A 14,416-nucleotide genomic window follows, 5' to 3' on the forward strand; every position below is an offset into this window, starting at 1 on the left:
GGACCAAATTGAGCTTGGTAGAGCTGAAAGCCACACTTGCAAGTGGTCCCAGGTTGTGGAAATCCTATTCCCAATCATATGTTAGGCTCCTAGACACTGGGGGGGCTCTCAGTAGTCTGTCTTGTCCTTAATAACCCTGAATCTTTGGAAGGAAAAATAAACTACGTTGAGGTATTATCTCACCCCAGTCTGAATGGCAGACTTAGTTATGAAAAAAAAAAAAAAAAAAAAAAAAAAAAAAACACCCAAAATCAAGGGTTCATACTTTTTTAATTCCGGCACTTGTATCTTAGAAGTTAAGGGAATCTCTCTAAGTCTGAAGTACTATGCAAGGCTAGCCAGGAGTACATAGTGAGACCATCTTAAAAAAAAAAAAAAAAAAAAAAAAAAAGAAGAAAAGAAACAAATGTACGCTGGCAGGGGACTCTCAGACACCGTTGTTGTGGTGTCAAGTATGGAAGTTACTATGAAGACTCCTCGAGTAGATATTCCACATGACCCAGCTGCCTGAAGGACTCGAAGTCGCCATATCACAGAGACAGCCGTAGACCAGTGTTACTGCAGGACTGTGCACAGTAGCTAAGTCAGCTAAACCAACCTATATGTCCAACTACAGAGGAATGGATAGAGAAAAATCTGGCACATATACACGTTTTTATTCAGCCAGAGAGCATTGTCATTTGCAAGAGACTGAATATAGGGTAGTGGGTTACACTTCTGATTGAGCATTACCAAACTTATAAAGCCTTTGATTAACATTTTTAAAAAGTGTATAAATGCGAAAAGGAAAAGGGGGCATAGGATAGGGGTTTTCTAAGTGGGGGGAATGGGGAAAGGGGATGGCATCTGAAGTGTAAATAAAATAGCCAATAAAAAAGGGAAAAAAAAGAAACTGAATATAACTAAAGGTATTTATATTAAGAGAATTAAATTGGTCTTAGATAAATATCAGGTGTTTCCCCTCATTTATGGGTCCTAGAGTTTATATTGATACATAAAACTGTGTATGTGTTCATATGATGTCTGTCTAAGGGAACAAAGGGGACAAATGGAAGAGGGAAGGAAAAGATGGGAAAGCCAGTGATTACAGGGAAGAAACATGCTTGACATACCTTATACAGTTACATTAAAATGTTCTTATGAAACTCACTAGCATGAAAAATGAACATAGACCAATTAAAATATGGCTTAAAACCCATACATATTCTAATGTACAATCCACTTAAGAGTCATAAGCATTTTTCATCATGTAATTTTTTTTTATTTTAGATGAACATTATTATAAAAAAAAGTTCACCTGGAATAAAATTTATTTTTAAAAAACACAATATCAGTATCAGTACAGTTAATGAACTGGCTTCAACAGATTAGCCATGTGGCAGGTCCATACTATCCACAGGAGCTTTCCACAGTAAGCCACTGAAGCAAAATAAACTATGTTTAAGCACACAAGTAGAAGTCTATGAAGAAACTCCACAGTACCCATGGTGGGGCATGACTTTAGTCAGACAGTTCATTTGCACTAAAGGAACTGCAGCATCAGTTGCAAACAGTCAAGACAAACCCATCCGTAAGGCCACAGGAATGAACAACCATGAGTCCATTTAAAAAAAAAAAAAAAAAAAGGTACAAAGATGAAACATGAAGTTCTGTTAGTTCTTGGCATATGGCACACATTTCAAGATACAAAGTAAAATCTGGAAAATCCTTAAAACAAATGCTTGCTGATCTTCATTTATGTACTTAGTCATTTAGTTTCCTTCCAATGAACGTGACATTCATAACTTTTATTAGTAAATCCTGACCTGCTATGTCCTTCTGAATCACAGGACTTCATTCTCAGACAGTCCTCTCTGCCACTGGATGTGATGAGGAAGATAAAGAAAGGTTTTGTTTAACTGTTCTTAAGTCTAAAAAAAATCGAATTGTAGAAAATTTGAGATCAGTAAACCACCATAATGAAATGTGGTTTTAAAATTCTAGGCTTAGAATCTCATCTTGAAAGATTGAGAACTATATTTATAAAAGAATCTAAGCCATAAGCTTGAAAAGAAAGTCTGCCTAACTTGTCCTTTTACTGCTCACAGGAGAACACTTTATAAGCCATAATAATTCTTGCACTTGGAGCCTAAAAAAATGTAGTTACAATTTTTTTACTCATAAACTGCAGAACAACCTATTATATTGCACAACTAAATTCATTAATAGGTGGACAGGAACGTAATATTTTTGTATGCCACTAAGTATTGACATGCATGCTTTATTTGAAAGTATTTCTCTTTTCCTCCAGTTCAAAACAAAACAAAACAAAACATGCAGCCTAAATTTGTTGGATGCTTAAAAGGCGGGCTCACTGTTTCCTACTGGTTATTAGAATATTAGTTAGCTAAATGAGGTATAATTAAAAAAAATAGTCCTTCAAAGTAAAGAGCATAGTCTTCAGGAAATTTATAACAAAGACTGCATAAAATGTCCACATGAGTAGTAAGAAGGCCTGTGGCAGCAATGGATACACAAGCAGGTTGCTTTGTTATCATCTGCCTGAAGTACAAGAGGCTAGAGTAACAGTTTACAATCAACTGATTCACATGCTACTTAGTTACAGTACATTTTACTGTCTGAGACCCTCAGGCTCTAGTTGAAAATTTCGAGTCCAATCGTCAAAAATTAGCACAATAATAAAGTGCAGCCACTGAACCACTAATACTGCTGCAAAAATCTCTAGGTACCCTATCCAGAAGACCACAGAAATGTACACTCACACACACGCGCGCACGCGCGCGCACACACACACACACACACCTAGATATCTTCAGTCTCAGCAGGGAACAGACAATTATCTGTCACTAAATTCATCTACAAATAGAAAAAATAATGTACTGTCTGTACATTATTAAGCAAAGTAGACTATTTATTGGGTTGTTTCTACCATGCAGAAAGTGAATTTCCTATGGTCTGAGCTCAAATTATATACAATTTAGCAAAGTTAAATGTAAGAAAATAGCAAGGACAATGTATTTCTATATAACAAGGATATACTCCCCGACTGCTGCTGCTTCAAAGAGCACTTTTAGACTCACCTAACATTTATAGGCTCTTTCAAAGGGAAATTCATGGAGACTAGTTATTAACCCACAAAAGACACAAGAAGAGTGAAAATATCAAAAGCAAAGCAAAGAAAAGAAAAAGCTGACCACGGAACATGTCAGTTTTGGTTTGCAGACAACCCCTGAGATAGAAACCTAAGTGTTAAGACACCAAACAGTCAGAGGTAAGTACTAAGAGAATTACATTCGTATGTGGTGTAATTTTTGCACAGGAACCTGTGCTTTTTGCAAAGTACTTTGTGACCAATGAAACCGCCTGAACTTTTTTTTCCAGAAAAGTAGTGATAAGACATTTCTAAGAAAATACTGGTTCTTTTCAAAAGGTATTTAATTTCACGATGTTAGACTTGTAATCAGTTCTCAGTGTCTGAACTGCTTGCATTGGGGGGGGGGGGTGCTAGTAATGTGTGATTTTAAGCAGATAGGTAACTAGGGAAAAAGAAGAAAAGGCTGAAGTTTGTCAACAATAAAGTCAGCATATCCACCAAAAATAACTATGATATACCTGTAGCCACTAGAATACGTCTGAGCTTTCCAACAGATGGGAAGAGCTGCCTGGCTCAAGCACTGAAATCACAGACCTTAATCTGAGGCAGAATTGTCTGTGTAACCAGTTATCCATGTCCACCTTAAGGTAAACAGGAGAGGGAAGTGACTGCCACTGTCACCTGTTTTTATGCCCTCTGTGTTAGGACAGTAGTGACATTATGATATGTAGTTGGCACAAAAGTTAACACTAAATACCCACCCTGTCCCCAGTGTGGTGGTTTCACTCACAGAAGAAACGACAGAACCAGCATTTGGTGAGAAAGGCAGTGAAGCCTTTGGTGAGCTTTGACCTGGATGGCCACATTAGAGCTTCTCTAATGACAAACCTAAACACACAGGGCTGGGTCTTAGACACACAGCAATGGCTATTTGAAAGCTGAGACCTGAATCAGATGTGCTCTAATGAAAAGACAAGATTTCTGGAGGATGTGCTAGGTCTAATTACTTTTATTTTTTTAAACCCCAAATAGAACAAAAAAATCATTTCTTTCAACATTACTAACAGCTGTCTTTCAAAGTTATAGCAACATATTTAATCTCTCTCCGTGTTTGTATGTTTTCAACAAACTAAAATCTAAATCTAGCCTTTGTTAACTCTCACAGATGGGGATTCTGGTTAAGAGTGGGTAAAACTCAGAAAGAATGTACTACATATTCTAACATGACAAGACCACAGATGAATGTGGACAGAAAGCCGTGACGAGCACATCTCCACCTGTGAGATCACTGCTCACAAAGCACACAGGCAGACAGCAGTGCTTGCACAAACTACGGGTTTTAGAGATGTAAATAACGACAGTCAGTCAGTCACACAGGAGAAGGGACAGCAAACAGAACCCTCTGTGAGGCTGTGAGGCTGCAGTGCTTTCCAGAGGCTGTTTCCACAGAGGAGGCAGGGCAGCCAACTTCAAAGGGGACACAGCTTCTCAGGGGTGAGCATGACTGATCGACCCCGGAAAAGATGACAATGCCATGGCCTCTGGATAAATGGGCATTTGTATAAAATTTAAACATTTATCAAAGTTAATGATTTTTAGGATACTACAAATCAAAGCCCTTCAATAAACACTGCCAACAGAAGAACTTTTGGCCACGTGACCCAGGCCAACCATCCTTTACTTGTAGCAGGTCGACCTCCGTTTAATGCTCTGCTGTCTTTAAGCATACCCCAAGTCTACAAGTCTAGAACTTTATGCCACTAAAGTGCTCAGTCAAGAGTCTAAGATTGCGCTGTACCAGGGAAAGGCTGACACGCATGTGCAAAGAAAGACAGCAGCTTCCAGGGCAGGCAGTAAAACAAGGAAAAACCAGTTAGGTCCTATGTGTGTCTCCACATCATTGCTTCCGTTTTTAAAGGAAGGAGCCCACTCTTTTGCTAGGCCACAAGGCTGGAATCCACTTGGTGGTCTGTGTTGAGAGGTTAGAGTTCCGGGGTGCTCTCCGCAGCAGCCAGACGAGGTGACTCTGAGGCAGGGTAGCCTGTGCTTTCAGAGAGGCAGGGAAGGGCCCTCTAGGTATTCTGCAGTCTCTCAGAAACGAGTTCATCAAAGCAGAGAACAGCGGAAGAAACTGGTCTTCTTAGACCGGCTTTCTGTTATTTTCACTGGCCCACCTGCTCCTGATGAATTGCTGTCATTCTGAAAAACAGAGTGTTAATAAGTTGCTAAGGAAACCAAGATTTTATGGTCTGACCCCAATTTCCTATGAAGTAAAAGCAGAGTGGGGACACAAGCTACCACCATCTCACCAGTGCACACTGGAAAGTTCTCTCAGAAGGGAAATTAGTGAAGGCTCAGCACTGTCTTCTCTGTACGTGGTGGATTAAAAAGAGAAAAGCATTCAGAGGCTAGCTAGCACTTCTGTTTTAATCACGGGCTAGGTAGAATGCTCCTGTATCTAGTTCAAAGCAATTTCAGCCATGGCCTGAACAGTGTCAAAGATAGTGATGGAGACAGGGCTAACACAGTAGACGATCCACTCAGAGGAAGAAGGATTGTTAATAGAAGGAAGATCATTTGCATCAGGACCCATGTTAAAACGAACTTCAGGATGTTCTAAAGATTCATCACTGACAGTTTCAAATTGAAGCCGACGTATGAAAAGTGAACTAGATAATCTTATGAAAAAAGCAATTTCTGCCATTATTATTTTTACTATCTGATAAAACTTCAATTAACTACCCCTTAAGAAGCCAGAGGAAAGAGCTGGGACAGATGTGGTACAGAAACAACCGGAAAGCCATAGGAATTAGAACCACAGTGCAATCATATGAAAGTCTAAAACACAATTAAGTTTATAGTGAGCATATTCTAGTCGTGCTGTCCATTCTGCTGAGTGCCAAACTAAAGGCTGTATCATGGAAATAAAACTATAGGTGGTACAAACCATTTTTCTGTTGAGTTTTGTCATTATATCCCGTGCAAGTGTAAAAAATGCCTAAAAGTAAAGCAAAAAATATTGTTAATAGATTTCAAAACAGAAATACAGAATTTTTATTATTTATTTGTCAATATACCATTTCAGGATTTTTAATTGAAAAAAAAAAAGTATAATTAAAATCTTAGCATGTCCCTGCTATTTGCTGTCAGTTATAGGTGGCTTCTTCAATACACCAAGAGCAGGACAGGGGCTCTTCTCTAAACCGGCTTTTTCCTATAGGGAAAGGGCTAAACCTCTAGCCCAGATGTTTGTCTTAGTTAAAGTTACTATTGCTCTTATAAAACACCATGAATGACCAAAGCATCTTGGGGAGGAAAGGGTTTATTCAGCTTATGTTTCCATGTCAGTTCATCATCAAAGGGAAGTCAGGGCAGGAACCTGGAGGCAGGAGCTGATGCAGAGGCCATGGAGGAGGGCTACTTACTGGCTTGGTCAGCCTACTTTCTTATAAAAATCCAGGACCACCAGCCTAGGGATGGCGCCACCCACAGTGGGCTGTGTTAGCATTCCTTCTAGGCTCTGCCTAACAGCTACTTGGCAACAGCCATGTAAGCCTGGCCTGCTATAAAAGGGACTCTTTGGTCTCTCTTCTCTCTCTGCCCTTTTTCTCTCTCTGATGCCTTTTCCCCTCTACCCTTCCCCCCTCCATGTGTTTCTGGCCATCCTCTTCTCCTTCTCTTTCTCCCTTCCTTCTTTTTCTCCTTCTACTCCCTTCCCATATCCCCAAATAAACTCTATCTTATACTACACCCGTCCGTCCTGTGTCTGGTACCTGGGAGGGGGAGGGTAGCATGGGTCCACTGAGTACACACTTCACAGGAATCATGCCACACGCTACAAAACATATCCTTGGTCTTATAAAACACATCCCATCAATCACTAGTTAACAAACTGCTTTACAGACTTGCCTATAACCTGATCTTATAGAGGCATTTATTAATTGAGGTCTCCTCTTCTCAGATGACTTTAGCTTGTGTCAAGATGACATAAAACTATCTAGCATGATGCTAAAATCTACTTAAGAAATGAATGAGCAATTACATATGAAACTATAGCTCTACCAGCTATCTTCACAAAAACCTCTGCCTTTTCTTTCTGACCTCATCTGAGGAACACCTAAGTATGCAGAATCTTCCATGCCTTAACACTTCAAAACTGCTGGTTCTTAGAACTCAGCTAAACCCTATTCCAAACCCTCAACATGTGGAAATTAGTTTAAAGGAGGCCAAGAAAATCCAAATTAGTAACTTAAAAAATATCTGTCAGTTTTACTTTGTTCCCACAGAGGTATAAATTTTGTTTTGTGGCCATGACTGGTGTGTGGAGGGGCTGGCACAAAAACTGTCCCTCTTCTGGTGCAAGGAATTCTTCTATAGCAGAAGGAAACTCGCTTTCCTTTTTTTTTTTTTTTTTTTTTTTTTTTTCTTTTCTTTTTATCCGTGTCTGTGAAAATAAATCAGTGACAGTTTTCTGTTTCTCAGCACTTACTAGCCCACCTAAAACATGAGTGCTGGTTATTTTAAAGAAAAAAAAGCTTCGGCAGTTTCCAGTGACTTCTCAGGCCATTTAGCCTCCGTGAGAGGAAAGAAAGGGTGAAGAGTCTAAGACCCAGAAGCTTAGTCAGAACACCAGAAGGATCATCAGGTGCAGTCCCACCTCCTACTACATGTAAGTTAAGAAAACAGATCACCTAGAGTTCTTTACATCAGGTTTCCTTTACAGAGTAGAAATGCCAATGGTATTCTGTGTATTTTTAAAATTGATCATAAAGTACACTTTTCATCTCTTCTTATAAAATCTTAAGTGAGCTTTAAAAAATTATTACGTCTTATTTCCTTATTATGCTTGTGTGTATGAGTATTGTTGCCGTAGTACAAACATGGCCGCCAGAGGACATGGACCCCAGAGCTCAAACTCAAGGACCCTGCAAGCTCTTTCACCCTCTGAGTTATCTTGCCAGCACCCCAGATAATCTGGCTTCAATGGTTAACATAATGGAAATTTGTTAAGATTAATCTATGAAAACACTGTCTTATATCTACTAAATGCATTACAGTGCCATGCACAATCTACTTCGCATGTGTACACAAAGGGAATGCATTCAAGAGACAGCACCTTACTTCAAGTGACTTAGCTGGTCTGCCACAGACTAGTGCAGGGTGATGACAAATGACAGAGGACATTGGAGCCTACATTCCCAACCTCCCAAACAAAGGGCTACTTTGAACTTAACATGAACTTGTATCTCCTCTCTCCTGAGAACCTCAACTGAACAATCTTGACACAAGCCATGTGGAAGCTGCAAGTCCAGGGAGCAGAGCCCATGTAGAAGCCCAAGGCACGGAAGAACACGGGGGCCTCCAGGTACCCACAGTCCTTACCTCTTCTACATTTGTACTTGATTTTGCACTTGTCTCCAAAAATTTAATCCCATAGTCAATTGCTAACTGAAAGACAAACAGAAAATCAAATTTAGAGAACGTGGTTCGGACTTACGAAGCACTTAGTAGATTTTACATTTTTCAGGAGTCTATGCCAGAACTCCTATGGTTTTCAATTTTTTGTTTTCTTGTACTGTGTTTTACATTTTATAGTTTAACTTGGTCTAAAAATGACACAGCATCAACATAAAATATGTTAGAAATTTGTGCTGTTATACTTGTGGGTCTTGAAAACACACAAGAAAACCACCAGATGGAGTGTCATCCTTAGTTCCCCGCCAGGGATTCATTTACTCCTCTCTCTAGTCTCTGAGAGCAGAGCTTTCCAATGAAACCACCCTCTTCCCTTCTTTGAAAAAGCTGGGTGAAGGACCCCTGACAGGGACTGAGGTGTATATTTTACATATCAAAGCAGACCAGGCCTCCAGGTTCTCCCAGCATCCTGCAGTTCCTACTGGGGTACCCTACCCCCAACCCTGAACTTTCCAGCCCAGAGAGTGAACCACCCTTCCCCCAGACTCTTCCTTATACAATCCAGACATTTGCACACGCTGCTCTTTCTCCCTCCCTTTCCCTCTCCCCACCTCTTTCTTCTTCCCTCTCCCCTCCCCCACCCCTTCCTCTCTCCCATCCTTCTTCTTTCTCTCTTCCACTTCTTTCTATGCACACACCCCTTCTCTATTTTTCTTACTACTCCATCCCACTCCCACCCCTCACCTGGCCTCTTCTTGATGACTCCCCTGGCCTCAAGCCTTGAGGCCAGTGAACTCGCCTGACTGAGAGCAGCTTCCCAGTAAGCTTGCCTTTAAAATAGTCTAATCTGTTTTGAATTGGCTCAATTCACTGGCGGAGAAATAATCTATCAGTAATGACGACAAATGTGAACTCTTTTTATCTTCCCATCCATACTCAGAGTGCACATGCATATAACACTACGCAAATTAAGTGTAGGGTTTTAAGAGAAAGCTGATAGTCTGAAAAGCAAAACACATTTTACACCTAACACTGGAGAAAAGTTCCAGACTTAAAAAGGAAAAGCTTCTTAAGAATTGAGAAAATACCATGAGAGTAAATATGCATAAAAAATAATCTTCTGCTCTACAGACTCAAGGCAGACAGGCGCCTGTAAATATTACCCCTTATATGCAGCAGCTAACCTGTGCTAAACTCTTAGGAAAAACAACAAACTAGAAAGTGATTGTGGTTGAAATTTCACCTACCCTAGTATATTTTTTTTTCAGAAACTGAATTATCTTTACTTCAAAGCTAGGCTTTTCACACAGATCTAAAAGAAAGAGCCTGAACTCAAAGCTGCAGGGATCTTAAGAAAGGCCAATCTGTATCTCCCAGCAGATTCCTTAGGGGTGAGTCATGACCAGATGGTATAAACAGTGTTGATTTGAATACTAATTCCCACTGTTCAAGTATAGACTACTTCTCATGGTTGTTTGGTAGTCAGTTCTTAAAGGATTAAAACAGGTATTTACTAAGAAAACAGGTATTTACTGAAAACGGGAGTAGGTCCCATCCTTTATCCATGGGGTTCAAACTTACCTTCTCCCCTCTTTCTTTTGACACTTGTCTTTTGTCGTTCATATCACATTTGTTACCCAGGATCATTCTTTCAACATCTGAAGAGGCGTGCTGCAGGGTAAAAACAGTGCCTTATTAAAAACAGCCTAAGAAAGACCACAGCAATTCAATGGGAAAATCCTAACCCGTCATGTGCTCAATGACAAGGCCATCCTTCATTCAACACAAGGCACAATCAGAGAAAAGTTTAAAGACAGAAAGGAGAATGACTTCAGCTCAGAGCCTTCACGGGGCCTATACAAACCTTTCCCCCAAAGGCTCACACTCATTCTCAGAACTCATACAATAAATATATCTTATGGTTATCTAACAGTCAAACTTACCAAACAATAATTCTAGTCAAAGACAAAAAAAGAACCCCACAAAAAACCACTGAAGTACTGCGTCATCCAGTAGAGAAAGTAATCTGGGTTCTGGACTATTTAAAAAGATCAACTACGGATGGGCTCATTCAAATGTGTTAGTTCCTAGTCAGTGTTAGAAAGTTAACATTTCTTCTAGGCTTCACCCAACAGTTACCTAGCAACAGCCAGGTAACAGCCTGGCTTGCCATAAAAGGACCATTTGGCTTCTCTCTCTGCCTCCTCTCTCTTTTTCTCTCTGGCCTCTTTTTCTCATTCCCTACCCTTACCCCCTCCCCTTGTTCCAGGCCAGCCTCTTCTCTTCTTTTTCCTCTTTCTCTGTCCCGTCTCTTTCTCTGTCTCTACTCCCTTCTCATGTCCCCAAAATAAACCTCATTTTATACTAGACCTGTCAGGGGGGGATGCCTCAGCATGGGCCCCATAAGGCACCCTCCTGCCATATTATACAGTTTTACAAAACCTACCAGTTGGGGTTTTTCTGAAATACTGTGGAAGTTTAAAACAAACAAACAAACAAAAAAGCAAACAACCCCCCCCCCCCAATACCAACTATCCAAGAACTAACCCAACTTTCAAATATCTAAGGAGGATAAAATGTTAGAAAGGCAAAAAAGTTGTAGAAATATACTTATTTCTTCTGGTGAAACAGCCAGAAATCAGACATCTTAGCTGTGGCTCTGTCTTAAAACCTGTATGGACACTGGCAAGCCTCTTCTTCCTTGCCTGTTTCCTCAGGTACAAAACAGGGACCTGGATTATGTTGTATCTGAGCTCTGACCTGAGTTTAAATATCAAATGCTCCTCTGTCCATAGTCTATAGACGGCCGTCCACCCAGCACCATTGGGATCTAGGTGCTCCCCTTCCCCCCAGTGGACAGAGTGGGCCTCTCCTGCCCATTCTGGTCCTCAGTAACTCAGCCACCTCCTGGAGAAAGCAACAGCAGTCTCCCACGTGCCCTCAGCCTGCCACGTGCCCTCAGCAGGCTTCTGTCCAGCACTGCCCCTTTCCTTCCATACACACCTCTTCAATGTTTCTTATCCAATTTTTAATATTGTCAAAAGATTTTTCATTGGTGATGTCATAGACCAGCATAATTCCCTGTGGGAGGAAAAAAAGGTTTTATGTCATACTTTATATATACTAACAGCTCCCAACGCAGGACATGCCTACCTGCCTCTCTTTTTTGTCTATTTTGGTCTTTAAAGAGAAATTCATAATACGTTTGAAAAACACAGAGGCAAAACCAAATGACTTCTGCTCTCTTGTCACTGTATCTATGAACTGTTAACGTCTTCACGGTTAACTTTAGTGAAGTAGTGATTGTGGGAACTGTGAGTCGCTCTTTCTACCTGGCCTCAGGTGATAATGATCGGCCCCAACTGAAGTTTCAGCCCAAGCTGAGACAGACAGGGACGGTGACTGCTGAGGGGCAGAGGGCCATCTCCAGGGCGCACTTGCTTATTACAGATGGAAATAATTGCTCTTACTCCTCCTACAGAGGCTGAGACCATACTGGTTTAGATTTTTTTTTTCTTTCATTACAGGCTAATCACAATGCTACCATTTGTTTAACATTAATAAACCATGAAAATATAATGCATTTAGTACATGGGTTAATTAAAGGCATTGCATCATGGTTTTACAGATTACCTACCTCTCTGTTAAGTATCCAAACAATACCATGCGAGCCGATCGGGGAAGCCCTTACGGAAAAGAGACTGGAAGAGGTTAAGGATGAAAACAGGGAGACAGCTGAAGACCAACCAGGGCATCAGCTCCAGGAAAGCAAATTGAGGAGACTCAAATAAGCTAGTGCATGAGAAGAAGTCAGGCTCTGAAAATACTGTCATGGCATCGCCATGGTGAGGACCCAGGCTTGATCTCCAGCATTGTAAGAGACAGTAGATAGAAAGAGAGACAGAGACACTGATTCTAGTGCTGGCTGTGTGCACGTTTGAAATCCTAGTGCTCAGGAAGCAGAGAAGAATTTCAGGCTAGCGTGAGCTACATAGTAAAACCTGATTTAAAATAGTTCCACATACACAGACTCCACTTAAAAAAAAAAAAAACAAAACCCTACCAACTCCCAAGAATTTGTTAAGTATCCACTGTGTGCCAGATACTATACTTAACTAGGTATTAGAAGCAGTGAACAGGAAAACCAAGATGTCTTCTTTTCATTAACAGCTAGCAAGGGAAACAGACCAACATACAATTAACTAGACAACTGCTACAAAGACGCATGGGGAGCTTTGAACTAAAACACAGGAGACGTAATCTTATCTGGTGAAGTGGGTCAAGCAGCAGAGGGCAGTTTCTCTGAGAAAATGAGTACTGCCAAGGCATGAAGACCGGGTAGAGTTAATCTGACAAGGGGCTAGAACTGGTGATGAATGAGCCCATGGTACTGCCACATAGCAAGAAAAAGAGGGTGGAGAATGAATAGCTTTCTGTACTGAAAGTCCAGGGTACACTCAATTGACTCAAAGAAAGCTTAGCAAGGTGCACAGATCTATTGGGAAGAGGGACAAGATGGGTTCAAACAGGCCAACAGGACCAGACATCCTTTAGTGAACACTGTCTAGACACCAGCTGTTAGGGATTTCCTAGAGTCACCACACATTCTCAGGAGTAAAACAGAAGAGTGTAAGTCCCTCCCGAGTCTTCTGCTTTTCCTGTACTATCTTGTGGTGAAGGGCAATAAAACCAGGCAGCTGTGTCCACACCTGGATGTTTCTCTCATAGCTATTCCCCGGTCCTGGAGATGTCGTGACTCAGTATTTTCAGAGCCTGACCTCTTTCCATGCACTAGCTTATTAGATTCCCCTTGGTTAGCTTTCTGGAGCTGCTGAACCAGCCTTCCTGCTTCCTGCTTTTACTCTGAACCTCCTAAAGCCTCTTCTTGGTAAGGCACAGTGATCATTCAATGTCCAAACATTTGCAGTACCCACCCCCACCCCCACTGTTCTGAGAGTTAAGTTCTTCAACAAAGTCCTGCACAAGCTGGCTTCCAACTGTCCAAATACATACAAGTCACATAAAACACAGACAAAAAAGCCAGGAAATAAAAAAAAAAAAAAACATTAAGTTATTGCTCAGCTGGGCTGTGGTGGCACACACCTTACCAGCACTTAGAAGGCAGAGGCAGGCAGATTTCTGAGTTTGAGGCCAGCCTGGTCTACAAAGTGAATTCCAGGACAGCCAGGGATACACAGTTTTAGAAACCTGTCTCTAGAGTGCCTGAGGATACCAGTTAAACTTTATGGATCTAGTATAGTCTACAGTGAGAAGTGTTGCCTAAGAATTCAGAAAAGGTTGTTGGTCTATGAGAAATAACAATGATGTAATGATATGGCCCTCTTTCCCTTGCAGCCTAATTGTCCAATCAAGGTTTATTGTAAGGAAAGTAGGAACATGGAAAAGCCTGTAAAGTTGCTGACGTGTTTAAAAAAAAAAAAAGAACCCAAGACATCTACATAGTGGCAGACTCCAGATGAATGTCACATGACTGATCCAACCAACAGGAGCTTGCCATGACCACCACCTGCTGGGACCAGCACTCTCCATGCAAACACAATAGCCCTACAGCTCACAGACACAGACAACCCAACAGATCCAAGACTTCGGCAGAACAGCATTTCCTGGAGAGGCGTCCACCAATTCACACTGTCAGCACGTATTTACTGAGCATCTACTATGCCAGGAACTAACACTGTACACAGCAAGACAAAAGAGAAAAGTAAAGCAAGGTCTCTACCTTCGATTCTATCCTGCATAGCAATGACTGTAACCATATGAAGTCATAGGAAGGAAGATGAGGCGGTAGGAACATGAGAAAGCCAGATCACCCTTGAGACTAAGTTAAGTAACACATCCCACTGGCCTATTTCTTCACACCATGAACTAGATAGAGCTGAACAGCCA

At 41.1% G+C, this 14,416-nt stretch overlaps 1 protein-coding gene across 1 annotated transcript in view; it reads right to left on the reverse strand.

The window, feature by feature from the left end:
* Positions 1 to 1,292: 1,292 nt before the first annotated feature.
* Rab8b (RAB8B, member RAS oncogene family) overlaps positions 1,293 to 14,416 on the reverse strand; it is a 67,987-nt gene continuing 54,863 nt past the window's right edge. Inside the window, exons 4-8 of the mRNA XM_076925381.1 lie at positions 11,513 to 11,590; positions 10,091 to 10,180; positions 8,477 to 8,542; positions 6,042 to 6,092; positions 1,293 to 5,293 (exon numbers count right to left, since the gene is read on the reverse strand). Of these exons, the coding sequence (XP_076781496.1) occupies positions 5,201 to 5,293; positions 6,042 to 6,092; positions 8,477 to 8,542; positions 10,091 to 10,180; positions 11,513 to 11,590 (378 nt within the window). The 3' untranslated portion in view covers positions 1,293 to 5,200. The remainder of the gene's footprint in view (positions 5,294 to 6,041; positions 6,093 to 8,476; positions 8,543 to 10,090; positions 10,181 to 11,512; positions 11,591 to 14,416) is intronic.

Source organism: Arvicanthis niloticus, chromosome 26 (assembly GCF_011762505.2).
Source record: "Arvicanthis niloticus isolate mArvNil1 chromosome 26, mArvNil1.pat.X, whole genome shotgun sequence".
NCBI classification, from domain to species: Eukaryota; Metazoa; Chordata; class Mammalia; order Rodentia; family Muridae; genus Arvicanthis; species Arvicanthis niloticus.